This window comes from Orcinus orca, chromosome 2, assembly GCF_937001465.1.
Source record: "Orcinus orca chromosome 2, mOrcOrc1.1, whole genome shotgun sequence".
NCBI classification, from domain to species: domain Eukaryota; kingdom Metazoa; phylum Chordata; class Mammalia; order Artiodactyla; family Delphinidae; genus Orcinus; species Orcinus orca.
Window position 1 is genome coordinate 10,665,097 of NC_064560.1, and position 24,386 is coordinate 10,689,482.

Genomic DNA, 24,386 nt, shown 5'->3' on the forward strand with positions numbered 1-24,386 from the left:
CATGTGTGTGGTCAAATGATCTTTGATAAGAGTGCCAAGACCACACAACGGGGAAAAGATATTCTCTTCAACAAATAGTGCTGAGAAAACTAGGCATCCAAATGCAAAAGAATGAAGTTGGGCCCTTAACTTACAACATATACAAAAATTAACTAAAAATGGATTGAAGTCTGATATAAGGCCTAAAACTATTAAACTCCTAGAAAAAAAACACAGCAGGAAAGTTTCATGATATTGGCTTTGGCAATGATTTCTCAGATATGACACCAAGAGTACAGGCAACCAAAGAAAACGTAGGTAAACTGGACTTTATCAAAATTAAAAACTTTTGGGCATCAAAGGACACTATCAAGAGAATGAAAAGACAACCCATAGGATGGGAGAAAATATTTGCAAATCATCTATGTGATAAGTGTAATATTCAGAATACATAAAGAACTCCTACAACTCAGCAATGAACAACCAATTCAAAAGTGAACAAAAGACCTGAAGAGACATTTCTGCAAAGAAGATATACCAATAAGCACATGAAAAGATGCTCAACTGCCACTAATATCTAGGAAAATGCAAATCAAAACCACAATGAGAATTCACTTCAGATTCATTAGGATGGCTATTATAAAACAAAAACAGAAAATAACAAGTGTTAGTGAGGATGTGAAGGAATTGGAACCCTCATGAATTGTTGGTGAAAATATCAAATGGTCTGGCCTCTGTGGAAAACAGTTGGGTAGTTCCTCAAAAAGTTAAACACAGAATGACTGTGTGATTCAACAATTCTACTCCTAGGTTATATACAAATAACTGAAATCGGGGACTCAACCAAATACTTGTACACCAATGTTCACAATAGCATTATTTACAATAACCAAAAGGTAGAAACAACTCTTTCAACAGATAAACAGATAAATGAAATGTGGTAAATACACACAATGGAATATTATTCATCAATTAAAAGAAATGAAGTTCTGATACATGCTAAAACATACGTAAACCTTTAAAACATTATGCTAGGTGAAATAAGCCAAAAACAAAAGGACAAATAGTGTATCCACTTATATATGAGGTACTCTGAAAAAACAAATTTATAGGGGCAGAAAGTAGAATAAAGGTTACCAGGGGTTAGGGGAATAGGGAGTTGTTTAATGATTACAGAGTTTGGTTTGGGATGATGCAAAAGTTCTGGAAATGAATAGTGGTGATGGTTGCACAGTGATGTGAATGTACTTAATGCCATTTAACTGTACACTTAAAGATGGTAGAAAATGGTAAGTTTTATGTTACGTATATTTTACCACAATAAAAAAGTAATACATCTCCCTTTTTTCCAACAAAATAAGCATTAAAACATCATAATTAGCCTAGTAGAATTTCAGCCACACTCTACATTAAAACATCTGATTTTCCAAACCAAAAATGAGCAGTTATAAAATCACCTATCAATTAATTTCTAATTTAAAAAAAGAACTATTACAGGCCTGGAAGGGAAAATACAAACTGCAGTATGTTCACTTTAAAAAATGACTATCACTATTTTTTCCAAAGCACTAAGCTCAAACAAAACATGCTAAAATTTACTAAGAATAAATCAAGCAAAAGATTATTTTCAGAAGTGGAATAAGCTGCTGTTCCAGTGTACCTTCTTTTCTTTCAAATTTTCACTTGAAAATAAATTGTACTAACACTTCACATTACAAAGCTGTAAGAAACTATGCTCTCTCTTCAAAATAGCTAATAGAAAAAGATGTGACTTGTCATATATTTGGTAAAAAAAAAAAATAAAAATAGAAATAAGTTCCAAATATTTAATATTCAGAACCTTTAAAATACTGTTGTAAAAATTGCTGTTGCTTTAGAAGAACTTACTGGGTTTAAAATCACTCACAGTTTATTGACAGATTTAATCCTTAACCCAGGGCACAAAGGCAAATGTATATAGTTATGTCTCTAAATGTTTGTGCAGAGTAAAATTTAATTTACTCTTTGTGGCACTGTATCACCAGCCTCACCCCAAAATATAGCAGAATCTAGCTTGTGTTGTTTAAAATGATAAAATGTTAAACTAACCTTCGACCAATGATTGTTGGTACCTACCAACTGCAGAGTTGGTATTTTAGGCATGAGCAAACCTCATTTAACTTAAAATACCCATAATTAGACTAAATTATCTGTTTCCAGAGTCTGCACACTTGTCCGCAATGTTACTTCTATATTGCAACTAAGGTTTTTTCCTCTTTTGTCACAATAGATGTACACTGACAGATTATGTGGTTTTTGTTCCTTTAATTATCAGTGGGTAAAGAATGTAATGGGAAACTCATAAGGAAAACATCAACTTTGCTCCAAGAGGGGTCATCAGTTTTTTGCTTAATCCAAAGAAATGTTGCAAAGACATGTGAAAACTTTAAAAAGCAAAGCCAAAGTCTACATGTCCTAAATATGCAATCTCTATCCTGGAAATGGTTTATCGCTTTTACAATTAATCCATTGCTTTTGGTAATTGAAATAGGAAGATAAAATTTCATGAAACAGTGAACATATGAGACCTATGTTCACTGACTTTTTAAACTTCTTTCCTAAAAATATCTCCCCCTTATGTCACATTCTGTGAAAACCAACTGATTCTTCAAAAGGTGACCATCTTAAAACTAGATGTCTAATTTATGTATTCCAACTAGTTTGTATCTATAGAAATTTCACCAAATGACATGTAAAGATATCTATTCTCATGATAGCCTTGTAAAGCAGCATTTCATATGAAGGTGCAGAGAAATTCAAAAGGTTAATAACTTTAGAAATGTTAAGTAACATTACCATAGATTAAGACATTGGTCTAGCAAGCACTATCTTAGTTTTTTAATATCCTGTGTAATATTCTACCGTCATATATCACTAACTCAATTTAGCACAACAATCATTAATGATTAAAATCAATTAAAATTCTTAAAGAATTTTGTGGTATCCACTGTGTAAATGAATTACATTATATAGAGATACTTCAGAGCAGTTTATTAAATAGACCTTTCAATTCTACCTGCTCTGCCAGTGATAGGCTTTTTAATAAGCAATTAATTTTATCTAGGTAACAGTGGTTAGATATTTCCCAATTCCATTGGCCAGCTACTTTATTATATATACAATCTAACATATAATACATATTTTGTTGCAAAAGAATGACAAGTATTGGTTAAATGAAGAGCAATTTGCCAGTTTGCACCTTTCTTGCTGATATAAAGTTTGATTCTAATTTGTTGTATGCTTCTGTTAATGAAACTATTTAAAATAACTATTAAAGTCTATAACATTAACATAATGGATACATTCTCCTAGAATCTCAAAAGAGGTGGTTTTTTTAAAATTTTAATTTGAGGCTTTGTAACACATGCCATTCACAGAGTTGTTTTCTTTTTTTAATTTCTAATGGGAACACTTTATACTTTCAATGAGTTCTGTAATCTAAACCAATCTCTACAACTTTGCTAACATGAAGGGGTCATACAAATTCAGAAAAGGTGGAAACTTTAAGTTTTGTTTTTCTTTTCAATGGCACAAATACGTTTCTGAAAGCAACAGAACCACAAATCTGACACAACACTGGCTGCATACAGTTAATTGGGTGACCAACTGAAGACAGCTCCCCAGAAAGCTTTGCCCTGAATATTTTGGTATTTCGTCCACCCCCAACTCAGAAGCATACAAATGGTTATACTACTCTCTGATTCCTCAGAACAGAACCAAAGGACAGCCTCTCTCAAAAGCCATATAAGCTCTGTGCAGGACCACTATCATTCTGGGATACTAATGCAAGACCATATGTATGGTCATGAATAAATTCATTCTTCAGAGTATAATGTGCTCAGAAACAGTTGAGTCCATTTACCCTTTTCAAATATGGCTAAGAGAAATTAAAATGAAATACAATAAATATCACAAAGCTTTCTACCTAGGAAAAAATTAACAATATATTGGGAACTGGCAAAATAAGTTCTTCTAGAGTCTGAAGAGATGATGTAAAAGAGTCCTTTAAGGCAATGAGGTACTTGAGCTTCAGGGTAAACAGGGAGAAACACTCTGTAGAAGAAAACGTTATAATAAAGTTTCACATTTTCAATTCCTATTTCTCCTGCGAAGCTGAAGAATATAGCTTTCACACTCTAGTCCAATCATATTATAGAAAGACTTCTGCTTAAGAGAGAAGCAAATGGGATTTGGAACAATTCTACTTGCTTAAGAAAACTACAATGAGATATCATCTCACACCAGTCAGAATGGCCATCATCAAAATATCTAGAAACAGTAAATGCTGGAGAGGGTGTGGAGAAAAGGGAACACTCTTGCACTGCTGGTGGGAATGTGAATTGGTACAGCCACTATGGAGAACAGTATGGAGGTTCCTTAAAAAACTACAAATAGAACTACCATATGACCCAGCAATCCCACTACTGGGCATATACCCTGAGAAAACCATAATTCAAAAAGAGTCATGTACCAAAATGTTCATTGCAGCTCTATTTACAATAGCCCGGAGATGGAAACAACCTAAGTGTCCATCATCGGATGAATGGATAAAGAAGATGTGGCACATATATACAATGGAATATTACTCAGGCATAAAAAGAAACAAAATTGAGCTATTTGTAATGAGGTAGATGGACCTAGAGTCTGTCATACAGAGTGAAGTAAGTCAGAAAGAGAAAGACAAATACCGTATGCTAACACATATTTATGGAATTTAAGAAAAAAGAAAAATGTCATGAAGAACCTAGGGGTAAGACAGGAATAAAGACACAGACCTACTAGAGAATGGACTTGAGGATATGGGGAGGGGGAAGGGTAAGCTGTGACAAAGCGAGAGAGTGGCATGGACATATATACACTACCAAACGTAAAACAGATAGCTAGTGGGAAGCAGCTGCATAGCACAGGGAGATCAGCTCAGTGCTCTGTGACCGCCTGGAGGGGAGGGATAGGGAGGGTGGGAGAGAGGGAGACGCAAGAGGGAAGAGATATGGAAACATATGTATATGTATAACTGATTTGCTTTGTTATAAAGCAGAAACTAACACACCATTGTAAAGCAATTATACTCCAATAAAGACGTAAAAAAAAAAAAAGAAAAAGAAAAGAAGAGGTCAGTCCAGAATAAAAAGAAAGGTACCTTTCATAATAAAAAGAAAGGTAACCAGGGTACCTGGGTTTACCTTTGCTTTGCGAAAGCGGTAGAGCACCAGCATGCTCACGCAGTCGAGCAGCACACACAGGGCTTGGAAGGAGATGATAGCAAGTCGCAAGTACTTATCCTCCTGGACAAAGCAGGGGCTGTCATCAGCACAGTAGGGGCAGCCCTCCCTGCAGGGCAGGCAGACATGGGCTTCTTCTGACACATCCATTGCATTTCCTGCAAAATGGTGATCCGGACCCCTTCCTGAAAGTTCCAAATAAAACCAGTGTCATTGCACCTCTGAGGTAGGTGAGACTGAGTACAGAGTCAAAACACATCCTTACGTCTTCATTCCTTTTCCCTCTTATTAAAGACCTTTCATCAATCTTCTTGCTAGAGGAGAGAGTTACTTTGTCTTTAGACTCAAACAAAATTCTTTTCATCCTTTTGATTAGAAAAAAAACTGTCCTTCAGACTAATTCAGGAAAATTAGCAAAAATGGAACTAAAACTCCTCAGAGGCAAGGAACAGTTTTCTAAGTCTTTTATTTCACTATCTACCACTCACCAATGGAAACTCCCTACAGCACAAATAATATTCCATAAATATTTGTTAAGGAATTAACAGAAGGAAGGATAAGAAAGTTGTGTCATTCTTGTACCAAGTAAATATACACAACACTTTGGAAACTTCTTGACCTAGATGGCACAGAACCCAAAATAAGACTCTGATTGCTCCTTAATCCAGCAGGGATCTCGTCTACCAAGTTCATTAGGTCTAAATTGGATAAAATGGTACTTAATCGACAGTTGTTCAGTGCGCAATTGCCTGATGAGGATGCATCATTTGCCCAGAATACAATCCATACTCACAGGCTCTCACATAATTTCCCACTCTGCACACCTATAGGACATTTCCACACTATAATCTAACTGCTGCTACTGATCTCCCTTTAACTTTAGATTCTTCTGTCTCAGTTATCAAACTTAACGTAGCTCTGAAGCCCAAGAGGTAAGAATTCTCTTTAAATGTTGAGTTGAGTTTAGCATTGATAAATATCTAATTAATAATATATACTTAAAAAAAAAACCCAAACCTATTTCTAACCCTGACCTCAACATGAAACATATTAGTAAATATATACCCAGTTTAGTATATAATACAACCATACAGCTCAGTATATAACATAACTTTGATTGAGGAATTTGGGAAAGAAGTTATTCTGGTTAACACCATTTTAATAACACAAAGTCTAGCAGAAAATCTTTATTACTTTCATCTCGTGTTGAAGGTTCACAGTCTTTCTAAGATGTACTTTTGTCTTCATTCCTTCCTTAATAAATACAATAGCAAACATAATTGAATATTTCTTTGTTGATTCAGGATACACTGCTGTTTAAGAGTCTTCATTCTGTTACACACTGAAAAGCATATGAATTTCAGTGTCCAGCAGACATGGTTCCCATCCCTAGACAGCTCTGAAACATTAGGCAACTCACCCTACCACTTCGGGTCTTACTTTATTTATATATGAAATATGAATTGCTGTGGGGATTAAATGAGATAGTGTATGTAAATCACAGTGCCTTGCTTTCTCTTCTCCAAATATGGGAGACGCAAAGAGTAATTAGGAATCCACTGGTGTCTTAAAGAAAGGCACTACTGATCAAAAACAAGGAAGTTACAAGAAACAGCTGAGATATGAAGGGAGTCAGTGGGAATGACAAGCTCCATTGCAGATAAGTTAAATTTGACATCCAATTCATTGTCCAGGAGAAATATACAATAAGAAATGAGAAATAATACAAGAATGGAGTGTGGGAGAAGAATCAGTGTCAGTGAAAGAACTTACAGAGAACTCTGGGAGTAGATAAGGTATTGATCAGGAACTGCAAAGAGGAAGAAGTTAAATAGGTAGAAGTTTTCACAATGTCATAGAAGAAAACTGGAATTTACTGGAACATGCTGGAATGTGATCAGAGAGGATGCCTGAGGAAAGACTATGAGGTTTAATGATTATTTCATCCTTCACTGACCTTTAAGACAGTAGTTTCTGGAGAGTGGTAGAGATTGAAATTAGGTTGTCAGGGCTTAAGGAATAAATATGTAATAAAACAGAATACTGTTTCAGTCAATGTTCCATTGAATACAAAAGGCAAGAAGAGCTCATGGTTAATAGGTATAATAATAATGGGGTCAAAAAAAAGGATTTTGGTTTTGTGTTTTGTTTTCTTCCATTACAGGTGAGATCTGAACATAGCTATAGTCAGCAAAAGGAGGCACTGGAAATTAAAAAAAGATTGAGAAGATTGGTAAAGACTTGAGAAGTTAGGATTGGAGGTAATCAAGAGCATAGTTGGGGAAATTAACTCTAATAATTGATGTCACTTCTTTTAACACTAGAAAGTAGAGGTATATTAAAGATATTTTAAGTATTTTTTATAGAGAGGAGGAATCAGTTCAAAATCATTTTGATGCATTGAAGAAAGAAAATGTGGAAGCTAATCTTGTAAAGTCTTATACTTCTTAACAGCTCAGGTAAGAATATGTGTGAAGGTGGCCAGTTTTGAGTATGAAGACATGAAAGATTAAGGAAGCAGTTAAACACAAGATGACCAGTTGGATCACTTGGCAGAAAATGAACCCAGTCTGGATAAGATGGTATGATCTACTGGGAGATCTAGTCAAGAGAGTTTTTTTATTTTCTACAATTTTCAGTAGCATAGAAACGAATGGGGAGGATAAAGCAGTCGAGGGGAGAAAATAAAGAGGATTGTGACAATGGCATTGCTGGGGAGAAGGAAACCCATGCTGCCTTTACTCCCTCGGGGTAGCCAGTGCTCAGTCTTCCAGGGGCCTCCTGCGTACGAGTCAATCTAACGGATTAAACAGGAAAACATTTCCCCATAATCAACCTTACTCACTGGTCAAGGGTGGCCACCAGAGTCATTAATTTCCACACATTTCTGGGTTACGCACTCATGAGCCCAGAGCAGGTTCCTGCACCCTGAAAAATTACTTCAGTGGTGCCCACAGCAGAACAGAAAGGCAGAAGTATGGTCTGAGGTGCCAGTCTGAGGCAAAGAGCAGTACAAATGTACTTATGCAAAGCTGTTCAAAGCTTTCAGAAAATAATCATGGCAATGGCTAGAGTAAGAGGTAGGGCCAAGCGGCATGTGAAAGGGTGAGAAACAGGTATGTAATATAGATACAAACTTGAGGAATAACAGGCACACAAATCAAAATCTATGAAGTATGAAAACCTAGGTTACTAAGAAAACAATGAATTAATAAACTCTTGAGTAAAAAGTGGAGAGTCGTATAGGTGAAGCCAGAAAGAGTCACTGTACTGAGAAAGATTAAGAAAATTGTCAAGGATTCAGATGGTCTGATGAGGCTGACAAAAATGTCAAGGGCTCTAAGAACAGATGTGGGAGACAGAGGTCAGGATTTCCCCTTCGGGCCAGGATGGAAGAATGGGGACTGAATTTACTTTTTCATCAGAAATGATGAAAAAATGGGCAAAATATTTAAAAAGTAATGGTTTTACAGACACTGGACATTTGTAACAAAGGACGGTGATTCCTAACAAGTGCAAACACTCTTCAAATAAACCAACTACCATAAACAGAACCACAACAAAAGTTAAAGCAGTAAAGAAAAAGTATGTAGAGAAAATCTTTGTTTTATGAAATAGTCCTTCTGAACCCAACAGGTAGCTAAAATCTGAGGTACATCCAGAGTTTGTGATACAGGACACACACACACACAAACACACACACACACACAAAAGATGGCTTCTAAGTGCCAAAGTCATATAGAATACAATTTGAACGGTGTCCCCTAGATTTGAAGAACATGCTGACCATAAGCTGGACTTAGAGAGGTCAGCAAGCCTAGGACTAGTAGATCTCACAGACAACTCTAATTATGTTGTTAAACACTTTCCTACATGTTTACAAAGCAAATTACTCTGCAGAGGTAGTTTATTCTTGCCTGTGGTCCTTTTCTTTCCTTTACAATACATGTCTAATCCGTTTCCTAAAGATAGTAGACAATGCAATGAATTACTCCCAGTTTAAACTATCACACTTAAAGAGTAGAACCCGGGGAATTCCCTGGTGGTCCAGTGGTTAGGACTCTGCACTTCAGGGGGCACAGGTTCCATCCCTGTTCAAGGAACTAAGATTTCGCATGCCATATGGCAGTCAAAATAAAAAATAAAAAATAAATTAAATTATATTAAAAAAAAATAACGAGTAGAACTCTCTCCAGTTCCCTATTATACAGATTGTAACCAAATCACAGTATGGTGAGATGCTCTAATAGACTAGGTTGATCAAATTATCCAAAGCTCAATGAGCTTTAAGTCATCACCAAAGGAAAAACCTTAATTTCATGTTAGGAAAAAACAAAAGGCAAAACAGTTTCTCTTCTCAGACTTTGCCAAATTCAACAACTGATATTTTTAGAGTATTGTCAAAGACCCATAAGGCATTCTGCAACACTCTAAACATTTGGGTTTAGTTATTTGTTTCCTTTTCATAAGACATATCCAAGGATTAAAAAAGAAAAAAATTTCTCCTGCAATTAAAAATGGAGTACATTCTTTGTGAAATTTATTTTGTGTATATTAAATGTATATAATTAAATTCAACATATATATATTTTTTAATTAGGCTCTCTTTTCGTTCCTTCTTTCTTTTACTAGAAAATCTTATTCCTAAATCAGACTTACATACCATTTCTGCATATGAGGGAAAGATGTGCATTTCTTCCACTAATCCAATTTTGTTGCGCGCCCGCCTTTTTCCTAGTTATGGCCCCCTCTACACTGGCGTATTTTCTTGTGCATAAACCGAGTTCTTTCACAGTGGTCACAATACCCCCAATTCTGAGTTACTGCAGAGACTGTTACTTGTTTAGATTCAACCTGTTGAAGCAGAGAATGGGAGGTGGAATCCAGGAACACAGAATCTCAGGCAGTCTGTTGTCCAAATGCAACTACCCTGCCCCATTATTCTCTATCTCCACACCAACACAGAGAACTTTTCACACCTGATCCACTCTGTCTCTGTTCACTTCCCTTCCTGCTGCTCCAAGCCGTTATGACTATTTTTAATTGCCTGTGTCCCTCTGCTGTGCTTACTGCTAGAGTTCCACACATCCATATGCTGAACCCAAATAAACTGTGAACTCTCTAAAGTAAGACTATGGTTTTATATTTTTATTTCCCAACCTAGATTAAAATTGCAAAAGACCCAACGTATACTGGGCTATAAAATACAATCATGAGTACAGGACATACCACAGAGAAGCCCATTATCTTCCTCAGGTAGGACTGAAATAATAGCTAATGGGTATTATGTCTGCTGAAATAGTAATAGCTAGATTCAGGGTTGTAAACTGACATAATTCCAAACAATTCTATATTTCCTGATACAGGTAATACTAAGTTATGTTGGTTAAATGAGTGTTTCAATATTCACGGATAAAAAGCAATTTGTTGGAAGATAAATTATGATAACATCTTATCCTTTGTGCTCAAAATAATCACAAGATCAACTCACAAATGTCAAACGGTGAAGTGCTGCCATGAGAAACTTCCTCTCTAATAATTGCCTTCACTTTATTTGATTATGAAAAATCATGAGATTCTATAAGGGACACAAAGTGTTAAAATGGAGAGAAAGCAAAACTGAAAGTCAAGAGATTTGATTTCTAAAGCTCAAAAAAGCTAAAATTAAGGATAGAGCTTTTTACATTTAACTGTTTCCTGTAGGACGCAAAGCATGATTAAATAATCTTCTGGTTCCAAAAATAGTTTATTAATTTAGGCTGAAGTTCTCTACCTAGAACAAGAGTATACATGCAGTTAGTAGAAATCACACTACTACTAGATAATAATAATGGGCTTTTTGTTAATCTACTGAATGGCACTTTAAGTTTATGATGGTTTAAAATTTTAAGTTCCTAGAGAACAGGACTGTGATTTATATACCTCTTTATATACTCAGCACCAAACACAGTAATTTATACATACTGGATAGTCAGGAAATAATTGATAATGATAAAAGTGATCTCTCAAAAGAATAAATTAATTGACCTGTAATACGAATGTATAGTTGAAAATCACATTCAACTCAAATCTTTCTTTGTGTTCTCAAACCAGTTATGCATAAAAATTATATTTTTCAAGATGCTAGACATAAACTAGAAAGATACATTAAGAATATAAGCTATTACTTAATATTACTGTTTAGAAATCATCTTGGATGATAATTTGATTCTGAGCAACTTGAAACATCCTCCAGGCATCCTCCAGAATCCCAATCTGCTTTGCTAAGGCTTAAAAACAAAGTTGATACTTGGAACTTTCAGATGAAGCAAATACTTCCTGAAGACAAATGGCAAATATGAAGAGCTATTAACTTTGGCAATAGGAGGTTTTCAGTTCATTATATGGGTGATCAAATATGCTGCCTTGAGCAAAACTATAGAGGGCATAGGGAGAAGGTTACAGTAGCTCCACAGGAGCACTGGTGAATCTAAAACATTCACCTGTAAACAGGAGCCCATCAAGATAAATTGTGACAATTCGTAAACAGTATGTTAATCTATTTGCTTACCTTAATTTTTTTACATTGACATCAGAAAAACATATAACCTCTGGACATTTATACCAAGTTTTAGAAAGATTATATATAGAGAGACTATTGTATAAAAACTATAATCTTAAAGAATTAAATGACCAATAGATTTTCAAATGCCTTTTAAATTCTACTTTTCTATACATTCCAAAGTTTCTTTAATGTGTATATAATTTTTATAATAAAAACTAAATATTTAAAACCAGGACCCTCTAGATAGCAGTGAGCAACAAAGTAAATTTTGCTCCAAATCCCAAAGGCCTAATTAACCCACCAATGCTACAATTACTGAAAACTTCTAGACCTCTGAAATTGTGAAAATTCTATTTTTGTAGCTTCTAATTTGATATAATTTGAAATGCACAGAATAGCTGCAAGAAATCCGTATAAATGGAATAAAAAGATGTGGCACATATACACAGTGGAATATTATTCAGCCATGAGAAAATAGGATATCCTGCCATTTGTTTCAACATGGATGGACCTTGAGTACATTATGCTGAGCAAGGTAAGTCAGATAGGGAAAGGCAAGTACTATATGATATCACTAATAGAGAATCATACGTGGAATTTAAAAAAGTCGAACCTGTAAAACACAGAGAGTAAAATGGTAGTTACTAACTATAGGAGGTGATGGGTTAAAATTGATGGTGTTTAAAACTACAAACTTGTAAGGAGTAGTAAATAAGCCATAGAGATATGATGCACAGTACAATGAATACAGACAATAATATTGTACTATAATGATGTAATGTGATAAATATTGCTTCAATGGCAGTCATATTACAATATATAAATGTATCAAAGTAACACACTGTACACCTTAAATTTACAAAATGTAACAAATTTATCAAATATAAAAAAGAAATCCTATATATTTCTTATCCTGATTCACTAATTATTTATATTCTATAGCATTTATTTATCATTCATATGTTATCAATATAAAACTGATGTTTAAAAATGTATATGTATACTATTTTTTTCTGAACCATTTGAGATATTGTATCTCTCTACCTATAAACACTTAAGCTTGTATGTCCTGAGAAAAGAGCATTCTCATACAAATGCACATTACAATGATCGAAGTTGGGAACCTTAATACTGATGAAATTTTTTTTAATGAACAGTCCATATTAAAATTTCATCAATTCTCAGAGTAATGTCCTTTGTAGCTATTATCTATCCAGGATGAAATCCAGGATCATGCATTACATTTAGGTGCCACATCTCTAGTCTCTGATCTGAAACACGATTAAACAAAAAAGTATTTTTTCTAGTCTCCCAAAACACTTTTCTGATCAGTTTGCAAATTTTGCTGAGTTTTATAAGGTTTTTGTTTTACAAACTATGATCAGCATATTTTTAAGAATGTACCATACAGCAAACATACAGCTGTTGAAAAATAATGTATATTAGGGCTTCCCTGGTGGTGCAGTGGTTGAGAGTCCGCCTGCCGATGCAGGGGACACGAGTTTGTGCCCCGGTCCGGGAAGATCCCACATGCTGCGGAGCGGCTGGGCCCGTGAGCCATGGCCGCTGAGCCTGCGCGTCCGGAGACTGTGCTCCGCAGCAGGAGAGGCCACAACAGTGGGAGGCCCATGTACCACAAAAAAAAAAAAAGTTTATTAAATGCATAAAATAAATACTAAATTATATATCTGTATGTTACTGTTGGCTACATTTTTTACATGAAATAATAAAGTGCAATACTTTACATCATTAAATCAGGAAATAAAGATTATTTCTTAGTGAGTCCTTCATTTTTATGCTGTTCTTTTAAATTTTGTACTGCTTATGATATTCTAATAAGATTAGGATAGTTAACACTGTTAACAATGCCTTTCTAAATATTTCACCCCATTTGGGGATTTTTTAAAAACTTCTATTGAAATAAATTAGACAATTCAAAATAACCCAAAAAAATGAGGAGATACAGTTTTAAATAATGTGCTTAGACATACTGTCTTATGAAATCTGAATTTCAGTTAACAGTGCTATCATTCCCATAGACAATGGACTTGAGGACATGGGGAGGGGGAACGGTAAGCTGAGACAAAGTGAGAGAGTAGCATTGACATATATACACTACCAAATATAAAACAGATAGCTAGTTGGAAACAGCTGCATGGCAAGGGGAGATCAGCTCGGTGGTTTGTGACCACTTAGAGGGGTGGGATAGGGAGGATGGGAGGGAGGTGCAAGAGGGAGGGGATATGGGGATATATGTATACATATAGCTGATTCTCTTTTTTATACAGCAGAAAGTAACACTGTAAAGCAATTATACTCCAATAAAGATGTTAAAAAAAAAATAGTGCTGTCATTCCTACCTAGCCATACCTGTTTCCACAAAAAAGTTCAGTAAAGAATAAACTGCATTACTCATTAATTAAAAGTTGTCCTTATACATAATATTAAGTAGAAATATCTTAAACTTTTTCCTTTAACAAGGTAATACCATCCTTTTCCTTTGAAGGGAATTGCAAACGGAATTAGAAGGTAACATTAGAAAACTCATGTGGCAAAATTCTATTTGAACGCCGGCTGCCAAAAAAAAAAAAAAATTACATTGTGTATACATTGAGAAATTTTATTTGTCATAAAAATCCAAGTGGTAATTTCAGTCACTGCTGATGAAACACTAAAACTTTTCAGAAGTTTTCTTAAAATACTAGTTTTTAAAATATTTTCTGAAGATTTAACAAATGAACAAACTAAAGGGGAACTTCTCTCCTGCTGCTCCTCCTCTATTTTTTTAATAGAAAAAAAATACATCTTTCTTAATCTCTTAGATTGATACCCCCTGGGCATAAATTATAGAAATGTCAAACTGGTACATCAAAATGCATTTACCTTTTTTACAACTTGTGCACATATTTCAAAATGTACCCCAGAAAGTTTTCTTCCTATATTTTATGGAAGAAAAACACTGAGTTTCTGATTTAGAAAAAAATGAGGAATGAGTTTGAGGGGGGAGGGGGGATTGAAGCAGAAGTTATATATTTCAGGTCTTCATAGTATAAATATTAGGTAGAAATATCACTATTGTATTAAGGGTTTTGCTGATTAAGACACTTAAGTGCCAGAAGTATAAACTTGTGTTTTCACAATAGTAAAAACACAACATTTGGACATTTGAGTATCTGGATAGAAACCATACCTACCCTTGAAAGCCTGTTAAACCTTAAAGCTCTTACATTTGACCTAATTTACTAATATCGGACAGTGAGTTATATTTTACTCAAGATTGCCCTCATTTGTTGTTTGCGGGTATTGCAATATGTTCTGGGAAGATGATGGGTCTGTCCTAGAAGCTTAGAAACCTCGCTTTTTTACTCCTTTTTCTCCAGTTCTAAACAATGTCTGGCACAGAGGCAGTGCCCAGTAGTATTTTTGACAGATGGATTTTCAGGCACATAAACCAATCAACAAACCAGCTGATCAGAGGTCCCTTCTTAGAGGTGTTGTGGCCCTCAGTGCTAGGAACTGGTTCAGGCAGAAGCAGCTTAGAGCTTGGACCTTTGCAAGACCAGCCCCATGTGTTTATATGTCACAGACCCCTCTTCTTTCCATTCAACAGGCATGAGAGAAAAAGATGAATCACAGACAATGAACATAACTCAACTGGAAGTAACAAAGAATCAAGTCAGACAATGAGGGTTCAGCATCAGCTCTCCATACAAATAATGCTCATCTGACCTCATTATTAGGGTAAACATCTTCTTCTTTTCCATACACATATCTGATTTTTCATCAGAACTGGAGGGAACGTATTCATCAATCAATGTTTAGAGTTAAAATGCTGCAATGAGCTAACAATGGGAAGATATATTTGTTCATTATTTCATCTGTTTAAGATGATGAAGTAATCTGCCTCCAGTCTCCAGCTTGATAAAATCACATCCAAAAATTAAGTGGAAATAGGTACATGCACATGAGTAGCTCCAATACACTCAGGAGATTTCTGTGCATATTTGGTTCAATATGTATAATATTCATGAGGAGAGAACAGTTAGCAAACTGTGGTTATGCTCACACTGTTGTCCAAAAAGATTGCTACTGTTAGGACATGAATACATATTTGCATATCCTAAAATCAGGAGTAGCTAATATACTTTCATGCACTTATATCATGAATGGCTAGCTGTAACAATAAGCTCAAAATGAAGCCCAGAGCAAAAATTTTTTAATTTATATTTCCTCACTATGAATATAGTCAATCTTTCCCTGAATTTCTGTATGCTTACATATACATCTTATATTCACTTTTCTATTGTCTTCTAGATTTTTATTTCTTATAAGTGACTGTAGCAGTATTTTTCTTTGGACAAAAATACCACCTTAGATAGATCTTGGAACGTTTCTGATCTGAATTATAAAATTATTAAACGCGAATGGATTTTTTTTTTTTTTGCCTATGGACTATTATTCAATCTCCACAACACCCAATACATAAGTACTATAAATAAAAAGACTAAATTCTCCATATTCGCTTTAATATAATAATCACTATAATTTGGGGGATATCATGTTATCTCAATTACTCCTCATAACTACCAAGGGCATAGATTTCACTCTTCCTGATGTATGAATAAGGGGAGAATCTCAGAATATATGAGAAACTTCCCAAGTCTCCTGTGAGTAAGTGGAGATAAGACTCAAATCCGTCTGTCTGACTCAAAGGTCATCCTCATACAAAGAGCCTGCTAGATTATAAATTGTCTAAGTCAGCAATCATTTGCAATTATGAACAGTTTCCTCTAGAAAAAACATATGGCCTACTGTGAACACTGGAATGAATGCCGAGTGGGAAACAAACATACTGAGTGTACTGGTTTTCTATTACAAATTACCACAAATCTGGTATCTTAAAACAACACAAATCTCTATACTGCTTCTTACATGAAATATAATACACAGTCGACCCTTGAACAACACAGGTTTGAACTGTGCAGGTTCACTTACACGTGGATTTTTCTCACTGCATATGTACTACGGTACTACATGATCCATGGTCGGCTGAATCAATGTATGTGGAACCACAGATAAGGCAGGCCGACTATAAAGTTATACACAGATTTTCAACTTCACAGGGGCCAGTGCCCCTAACCCTGTGTGGTTCAAGAGTCAACTACAATTATGTTCATCCTGATATTTCTATAGCTCAGAAGTCTGATATGGGTCTCACTGGGCTATCACCAAGGTGTGAGCAGGGCTGCATTTTCTTCTGAAGAGTCCAGGAGAGACGTTATTTCCTCGCCTTTTCCAGCTTCTTGAGGCCACCTCCATTCCTTGGCTTGTGGACCCCTTCCTCCATCTTCAAAGACAGTGATGTAGCATTTCTCAAGCGTCCCTCCTTGTGTCCTTACATCTATCTCTAACTACCACTGGGAATGGTTCTCTGCTTTTCAGGACTCATGTGATTAGGCTGGACCCACCTGGAGAATCCAGGATAATCTCCCCATCTCAATGTTTGTAATTTAATCACATCTGAGAAGTCCCTTCTTGCCATGTGAAGTACCATTTTCACAGGTTGTGAAAATTGGAACATGCACATCTTTTGGGGTTTAAGGGGCACTGTTCCGCTTACTACAATGAGCTAATGTATGAATAATTGACAGTCCAATTCCCCTGCCAGAGGTTTTTTAATACTTGGGGGAAGCTGATTGTTAACACAAGTGAATCTCTAATTAGCAGTCTAATAATGTAAACAAATAAAAAGAATGAAATACCTAAGGGAAAATCTAACAAAGTAAAATTTCAGCTGGTAGGGGAAAAGGAAGACTTTGAGTGGACTATTACATCTCATAGCGAGGCCCATTTTAAGGATAAAGCTGAAAAACTCTGGGACTTAAAAATGTGTTCCTCAGCTGGGAAGTGGAGCAAATACTAGACGGAAGGGATGAAAATGGGCGGAATATCTGAGGAAAGGGGTAAACAGAATAAATACAAGCTTTCCAATAGTTACCATAAAAGTAACAATATTTTTGAGCATTTAATACGTGCCAATTACTATGATTAGAACTTTATATTCATTACATCATTGAATCCTTATTTATTCTATAAAGCAGATGGTGTTATCCCAATTTTATGTATGGCATAATTGAAGTTTAGGTTAGTTAAATAATTTAGCACAGTGCAAGTAAGTAATGGAGCCAGGATTCAAACCTAAATTAGACTTATTCCAAAGACTATGCTCTTAATTATTATATTAAACTATGGTAGAAATACAGCTCTGAGATCGGCAACCAGGGAAATCCAACATGGTATGGAGTGTTCCAATAACTGAAAAGAACTAGTTAAAGACAAACGAGGTAAATGAGATAGTCAATAGTCCAAGAAGATTGGCGGCACTGGGAACTCTTCCACTGGCAAATAACCCTATCTGCCAGACATTTAGTGCCTGGACTCCAATCCCTATAAACAGGACTAATGAAAGAAGATGTAAAAACTGAAAATTAGGCAAATGACAGACAAAGTATAGGCCCAGGCAGTTAGATGGAGAATTTTGCTACTACAACTGAAGTGATTAGAACCAGGTCACAAGGCTTAAGTAAGACCAAGAGCAAAAGTAATGATGTTGATTATGAGAATATGATATTGAAGCTCTTTTAATCCATTCCAAGTTGGGGATTAGACTAGAGACTGGACTTAGTCTGCAAAAAGCCAAATATCTCCAGCTCTCCGGTCATGAAACAGAAGAGGAATGGGGAGTGTGAGACCCAAGTGCAACACAAAGATGTGCATCCCAGAGACAGGTTAGCCTTGCTGAGCAGTTTGCTTGGAGCTCAGCATCCCTATACTGTACCTGCTTTCAAAGAGTTTTCCATTTCTTTCTTCTGAGACTACACATTTTTTAAATCTCTGCTTTTGGGGGGCCTTTTTTTTTTTAAATTTTTTTTAAAAATATATATATTTTTTGCGGTACGCGGGCCTCTCACTGCTGTGGCCTCTCGTGCCGTGGAGCACAGGCTCCAGACGCGCAGGCCCAGCGGCCACGGCCCACGGGCCCAGCTGCTCCGCGGCACGCAGGATCCTCCCAGACCGGGGCACGAACCCGCGCCCCCTGCATCGGCAGGCGGACCCTCAACCACTGCGCCACCAGGGAAGCCCGGGGGGGCATTTTTTCCCCACCATCAACAGAGTTGGCAAAGCAGGGATTGTCATTTTTAGATGTGGGTCATTTGTTAGATGAGTTTATCTGGAAATGCATGTGAGCTGAAGTCGATCCAAAAGGCAAGAGAGGTAAGACTGAGAGGCTGGTAATGTGTCCCATGAAAGAGAAAGGAGATTGTACTGAAGACAGAGTTCAAACTGTGACAGATGGATTTGAGGAAGATGAGCTTGTCATAAGCTTGTATTTCAACAGCCTGGAAGTGAACAACCTGGATTTGAAGAGACAGTTACACATCAGTACTTGGCGATTCTGAAATCCTGCTGCTATCCAGATGTCAGATCCTATTAGCTCTCCTATGACCACCAATCTAAAGAGATGCCAGGAACACAGTCTCTGGGCTGTCAGCACAGTTTTAAATCAAGTCATCTGAACGTATCTTTGTTGTTCTTTACAAGCTCTCTGTTTACTGTGGGCCTAGGTCTAAATAAAGATTTTTAAATCACTTCATATTTTAACAGGATTTTTAACAGTCACACTGACATTTTCTCTAAGAGATCAACACCACATCTTAGCTCCTCTCTCCAAATGGGATACAAGACTATATGTGGGAATTTCAGGTCTTTTTCTAGATTCACAGCTATAGATAAGTAAATTTTACCTTTGAGAAGCATCCCTTTCTGTTTTCTATATCCCACTTTCCCTATCAAGCAACTGATTTCCTCCTGTTGCCTTTAACTCCCAAGTCTTCTTTGTATTGTCCTTCTCAATGCAGCACTGGTTGTTACAGACTTTTGCTGTCCCATCTTCCTTCTGATCTATGTAGAATTCATTCTCTAAGAATTCTAGTTTAAAAAATTGGTTATCCTAATATAATAAAACATGTGAGACAAAGTGCTAAATACCAATGGCACTTAAGGAGTCTCTCTGTACATGTATCACTGATGTGTGTTTATATATGTGTTTGCTTATTCACTTATTTAACTATGTCTATGAACACTTATTATGTGCCATGTACTATGCTAGCTGTTTTGCATACATTACCTCATTTATTGGGTCTTCGATGCTTTGTTTACCTTTGGCCCAAGGGATACATGTAGTCATTCCTTACTTCACAGAAACCACCTCAAGAATATATGAAAACGACTACCCATATGAATTGCCTGGCTACTATGATTAAAAACTTAACACATTAAAACAGAGGTATGTAGTATAATTCTAATAGTAAACCAAAATTTTTTTTAAATGTTTGGCTAGCCCTTGGTAGAATACCCTACTGAGCTGTAACTCCTGGTCCTTAGGACAAGGAATGAATACTGTTAGATTTTCATGCAACCTGACAAGGCCATCAGGAAAGACATTTTTGGTCAAAGAGCACTTTACTGACTTCAAATTATAACATGCAGCTAGCTTTCTCTTCTGTCATTGAGGCAGGCCAGTTCTAGCTAAGTATGTGCTGAGGTCAAAGCTGAATCACAGGTATGCCCAAATATAGCTCATCTTTCTGAAAACTGTGGCCTCCTTTCCACAGCTGCTGTGTGTACAACACACGAGTTATTAGCCTTATGCAGAGAAGCGGCCCCTTCTTAGAGAGAGTAGGTCCAGTGAAAAGCACTGGCTTTTAAAATAAGGAGGAAAGTAGGAGTATGCAAATTAAATAAAGATAAGTTGTTAAAGGTTAACTAGTTTCTCCTGGTGGTGTTATAAGCAAATGGCATAGTCATTCTCTAGTTCTACAATATTTAAATGTTTTATTTCAGTCACATAGTGGGAGCTGAGAACAAATGTGGGTAAACCAGATACAAAATACCTTCACAGAACATAAGCTAAAACCTATTCCCTTAATCCTTCAGTGTTGAATCATATGTTATGTCTGGACCATAAATGTGAAGAATGCCAAAGTAGCTGGGCTATTGCCATGATCTTGTACACACACACACACACACACACACACACACACACACACACACACACAATCATATCCATGCTGAAAATATGTTACCGTCATTGCTATTGTATTAGTTTTCTATTGCTGTGTAATAACTTATTGGAAACCTAGGGCTGAAAACACCTATCATTACGTCCCAGTTTCTGTTGATCAGAGGTCTGGCACAGTGAAGCTGGGCTCTCTGCTCAGGGTCTCACTAGACTAAAACCAAAGTTTTGGCTGGGCTATATTCTCATCTGGAGCTTCCAAATGTATTCACACTGTTGGAAGAACCTATAGATCTTTGCATTTATACAACTGAGGTTCCTGTTTTCTTGCTGGCTGCCTTAGCTCTTAGGGGCCACCCTCAGGTCCTAGCCACGTGGCCCTCTCACAACAAGCTAATTTATTTCTTCAAAGCTGGCACTAGAATCTCTCTCCAGTCTGCTACTATGGGAAGGATTCATTTAATGCAATATAATCACTTGAGCAACTATACCATCACCTTTGCTACATAACATAGCCTAGCAAGGGAGTGAGTACCTCGTTGTATTCACAGATGCCACCCATACTTAAGGGGAGGAGATCTGTACAGCACATGTGGGAGCAGAATCTTGGAGGCCATCTTGGAGGCCTACAACAACTATTACTCAGAACAAGGGCTGAACCCTGTGAATTATATGACTGAGGAGAGAGCAAAATGTTACTCACTTCCAGAACCTAGAAGTCAAGTGTAAACTGTCTCAAGATGAAGAACAGTGCTTTCCAAGAAAAAAAGAAGAAAAAAATCCATAAATGTCTACCAAGTTTCCCAGAGGAAGACACTCAGGTCTCAATTTCACTGTATACTTTGAACTACGCCCAGTAGAGATGCAAATTCCTATACAGACCGATAATAAGGCTGACAAAGATTTATGGATGACTACCTAAATGATACCTGTACCTCAGTTTTGGCAACCCCAAACCCTGTACCTCCTTTCTCCACTACATTCCTTCTTGTTATACCCAATAGCTGGCTACAAGCCAACGTGGCAACACTGCATTCTCTAGAGGTAGAGTAAAAAAAATCAATATTCAAATAGTAACTTTGACATTTTCTGGAGTAAGATTAAAACAACCAGGTGAGCAAGTTTTGATTCTGCAATACCTGCATACCTCAGAGATATTGTGGGTTTGGTTTCAGACCACTGCAATAAAGTGAAATCGCAATAAAGCAAGTCACATGAATTTTTTTGGTTTCCCACTGCATGTAAAAGTCATGCTTACAGCATTCTGCAGTCTATTAAGTGTACAATATCACTATGTCTAAAAAACCAATATACAGACCTTAATTTAAAAATGCTTTATTCATAAAAAAGTGCTAATCATCATCTGACAACACAGGGTTGCCACAAACCTTCAATTTGTAAAAAAGCACAATATCTTTGATGCGTAACAAAGCAAAGCAAGATAAAATGAGGTATGCCTGTATATCTCCTGTATAATCACCTCCCCTTGAATGATGGTGGACCTGTAAGTATGATGAGATAGGCTTTCCTTTGATTAAGTGACATTACATGGCAAAGTGATGGGATAGTCATTCCCATGACTGATATAATGATTATATTATGTAAGACTCCATCTGAACAGACCGGGGAGATTTTCTTGGTGGCCTTGAAAAGTAAGGGTCACATGAGTAGGCCTTGAGGAGACTTCTAGGAGCTGAGAGTAAGCCCAGGTTGGTGGCTAGCAATAAAATGGGGACCTCACACATACAGTTGAAAGGAACCTAATTCTGTCAATGACCTGAATGAACTTGAAAGAAGTCCCTGAGCCTCAGATCAGATCACATCGCAGACGACCCCTTGACTTTGGCTCTGTGAGACCCTGTGCAGAGGAACCAGCTAACCCCTGACTGAAAAGCTAATCAGTTGAAACTGTGTGATAATATGATTGTGTTGCCTTAAGGTGTTAACTCTGGGGCACTTCCTCATGCAGCATAGAGACCTAACATATAAACAAATTGAAACATAAATAAAATAAGCAAACTAGCAAAATTAGCTTTAGGAATTTTCTGCAGCAACACCTCTCAATAACTGAATCCCAACTGGTCTCACTGAGTAGCTACAGTATTTCCAGGCATTTAAAATGTATTGAAAACAAAAATATACCTAAAAAAACCCCCACATTTTTTGGTGGTACTCCAGAGGATTGGAGATGACAAACTAAAGCAAAAACTCCTTAAGTGATGAAAGAATGCCAAACCAGTGGGGATTTAATCATCTAACTCCAACAAGGTTAAAAGAAAATCCAAATAATTAATTATGATAGATATTATGTGTATTCACATATATGCACAGAAGCAAAGGGCACTTACTCTGAAAGCTGTTCACTGAGAAGACTCGAGGATGATAGAATCCTGCTTTGCAAATGCACTGATAGGCTCCAAGCACGAATCCTAGGCCCTTAATCGGCATACACTATGAGAAAGAAAAGACAGCAGTACCGTTGATCATAGTTTACTTCACAGTATAAAGACTCACAGATATCCATCATTGCAAATGGTAACAGAGATACCACATTTTCCAGAAATAAAATATCTCATTTTTGAACTTTATTTTAGGTTTGTTTGCCAACAGACATTTTTTTAAAGTAGTTTTCTTTCTAAATATATGCCATTACAGCTGCAGTTGCCATACATCTTTAACTCATTCAGTTGCCTTAGGAAGTAATTATAGACAGTTTTTTTTAATGCCTCACATATCATCTTATTGCCTTAAGAGATATTTCTTAAGCCTGTAAGAATATTTTTAAAAGTGATTCCATGCGAAATATTTCCACCAAAGCAAAGGTAGGTAGGTAGATGGACAGACAGATACACAGAATTTAAGATGTGGAAATTGCCTTTAAGAATTAAATATTCATCAAATTTCATCCTCGGATTAAAAAATACAAATTGATGGAATAACAAAACAAGTAAACTTTAAAGTGTAATTTAGAAGAGGATAAAAAGATAAATTAATGATCTGAAGTGCTCTTTACCTAAAATCTGTTTCATAGATAAATATTCTACATGTACATAAACACGAAGAAAAGTAATGATTGGCTTTCCAAATATATCACACCTATAGACATGATGGACATCCCAAAAGCTTAATATTGGCATCTTTCAAGAATATCACTGAACCCTAGCAAAATTCAGTTTAACATACTTCATTTCTTTTTTTTTTTAACATCTTTATTGGAGTATAATTGCTTTACAATGGTGTGTTACTTTCTGCTTTATAACAAAGTGAATCAGCTATACATATACAATATCCCCATATCTCCTCCCTCTTGCGTCTCCCTCCCACTCTCCCTATCCCACCACTCTAGGTGGTCACAAAGCACCAAGCTGACCTCCCCATGCTATGCAGCTGCTTCCCACTAGCTATCTATTTTACATGTGGTAGTATTTATAAGTCCATGCCACTCTCTCACTTCGTTCCAGCTTACCCTTCCCCCTCCCCGTGTCCTCAAGTCCATTCTCTACGCCTGCGTGTTTTCCATTCT

At 36.4% G+C, this 24,386-nt stretch overlaps 1 protein-coding gene across 1 annotated transcript in view; it reads right to left on the reverse strand.

Annotated features, from left to right (window-relative positions):
- GPR158 (G protein-coupled receptor 158) overlaps nucleotides 1-24,386 on the reverse strand; it is a 325,208-nt gene that overhangs the window by 148,721 nt on the left and 152,101 nt on the right. The window contains exons 3-4 of the mRNA XM_004280961.4: nucleotides 23,212-23,314; nucleotides 5,202-5,425 (exon numbers count right to left, since the gene is read on the reverse strand). Coding sequence (XP_004281009.2) covers nucleotides 5,202-5,425; nucleotides 23,212-23,314 — 327 coding nt within the window. The remainder of the gene's footprint in view (nucleotides 1-5,201; nucleotides 5,426-23,211; nucleotides 23,315-24,386) is intronic.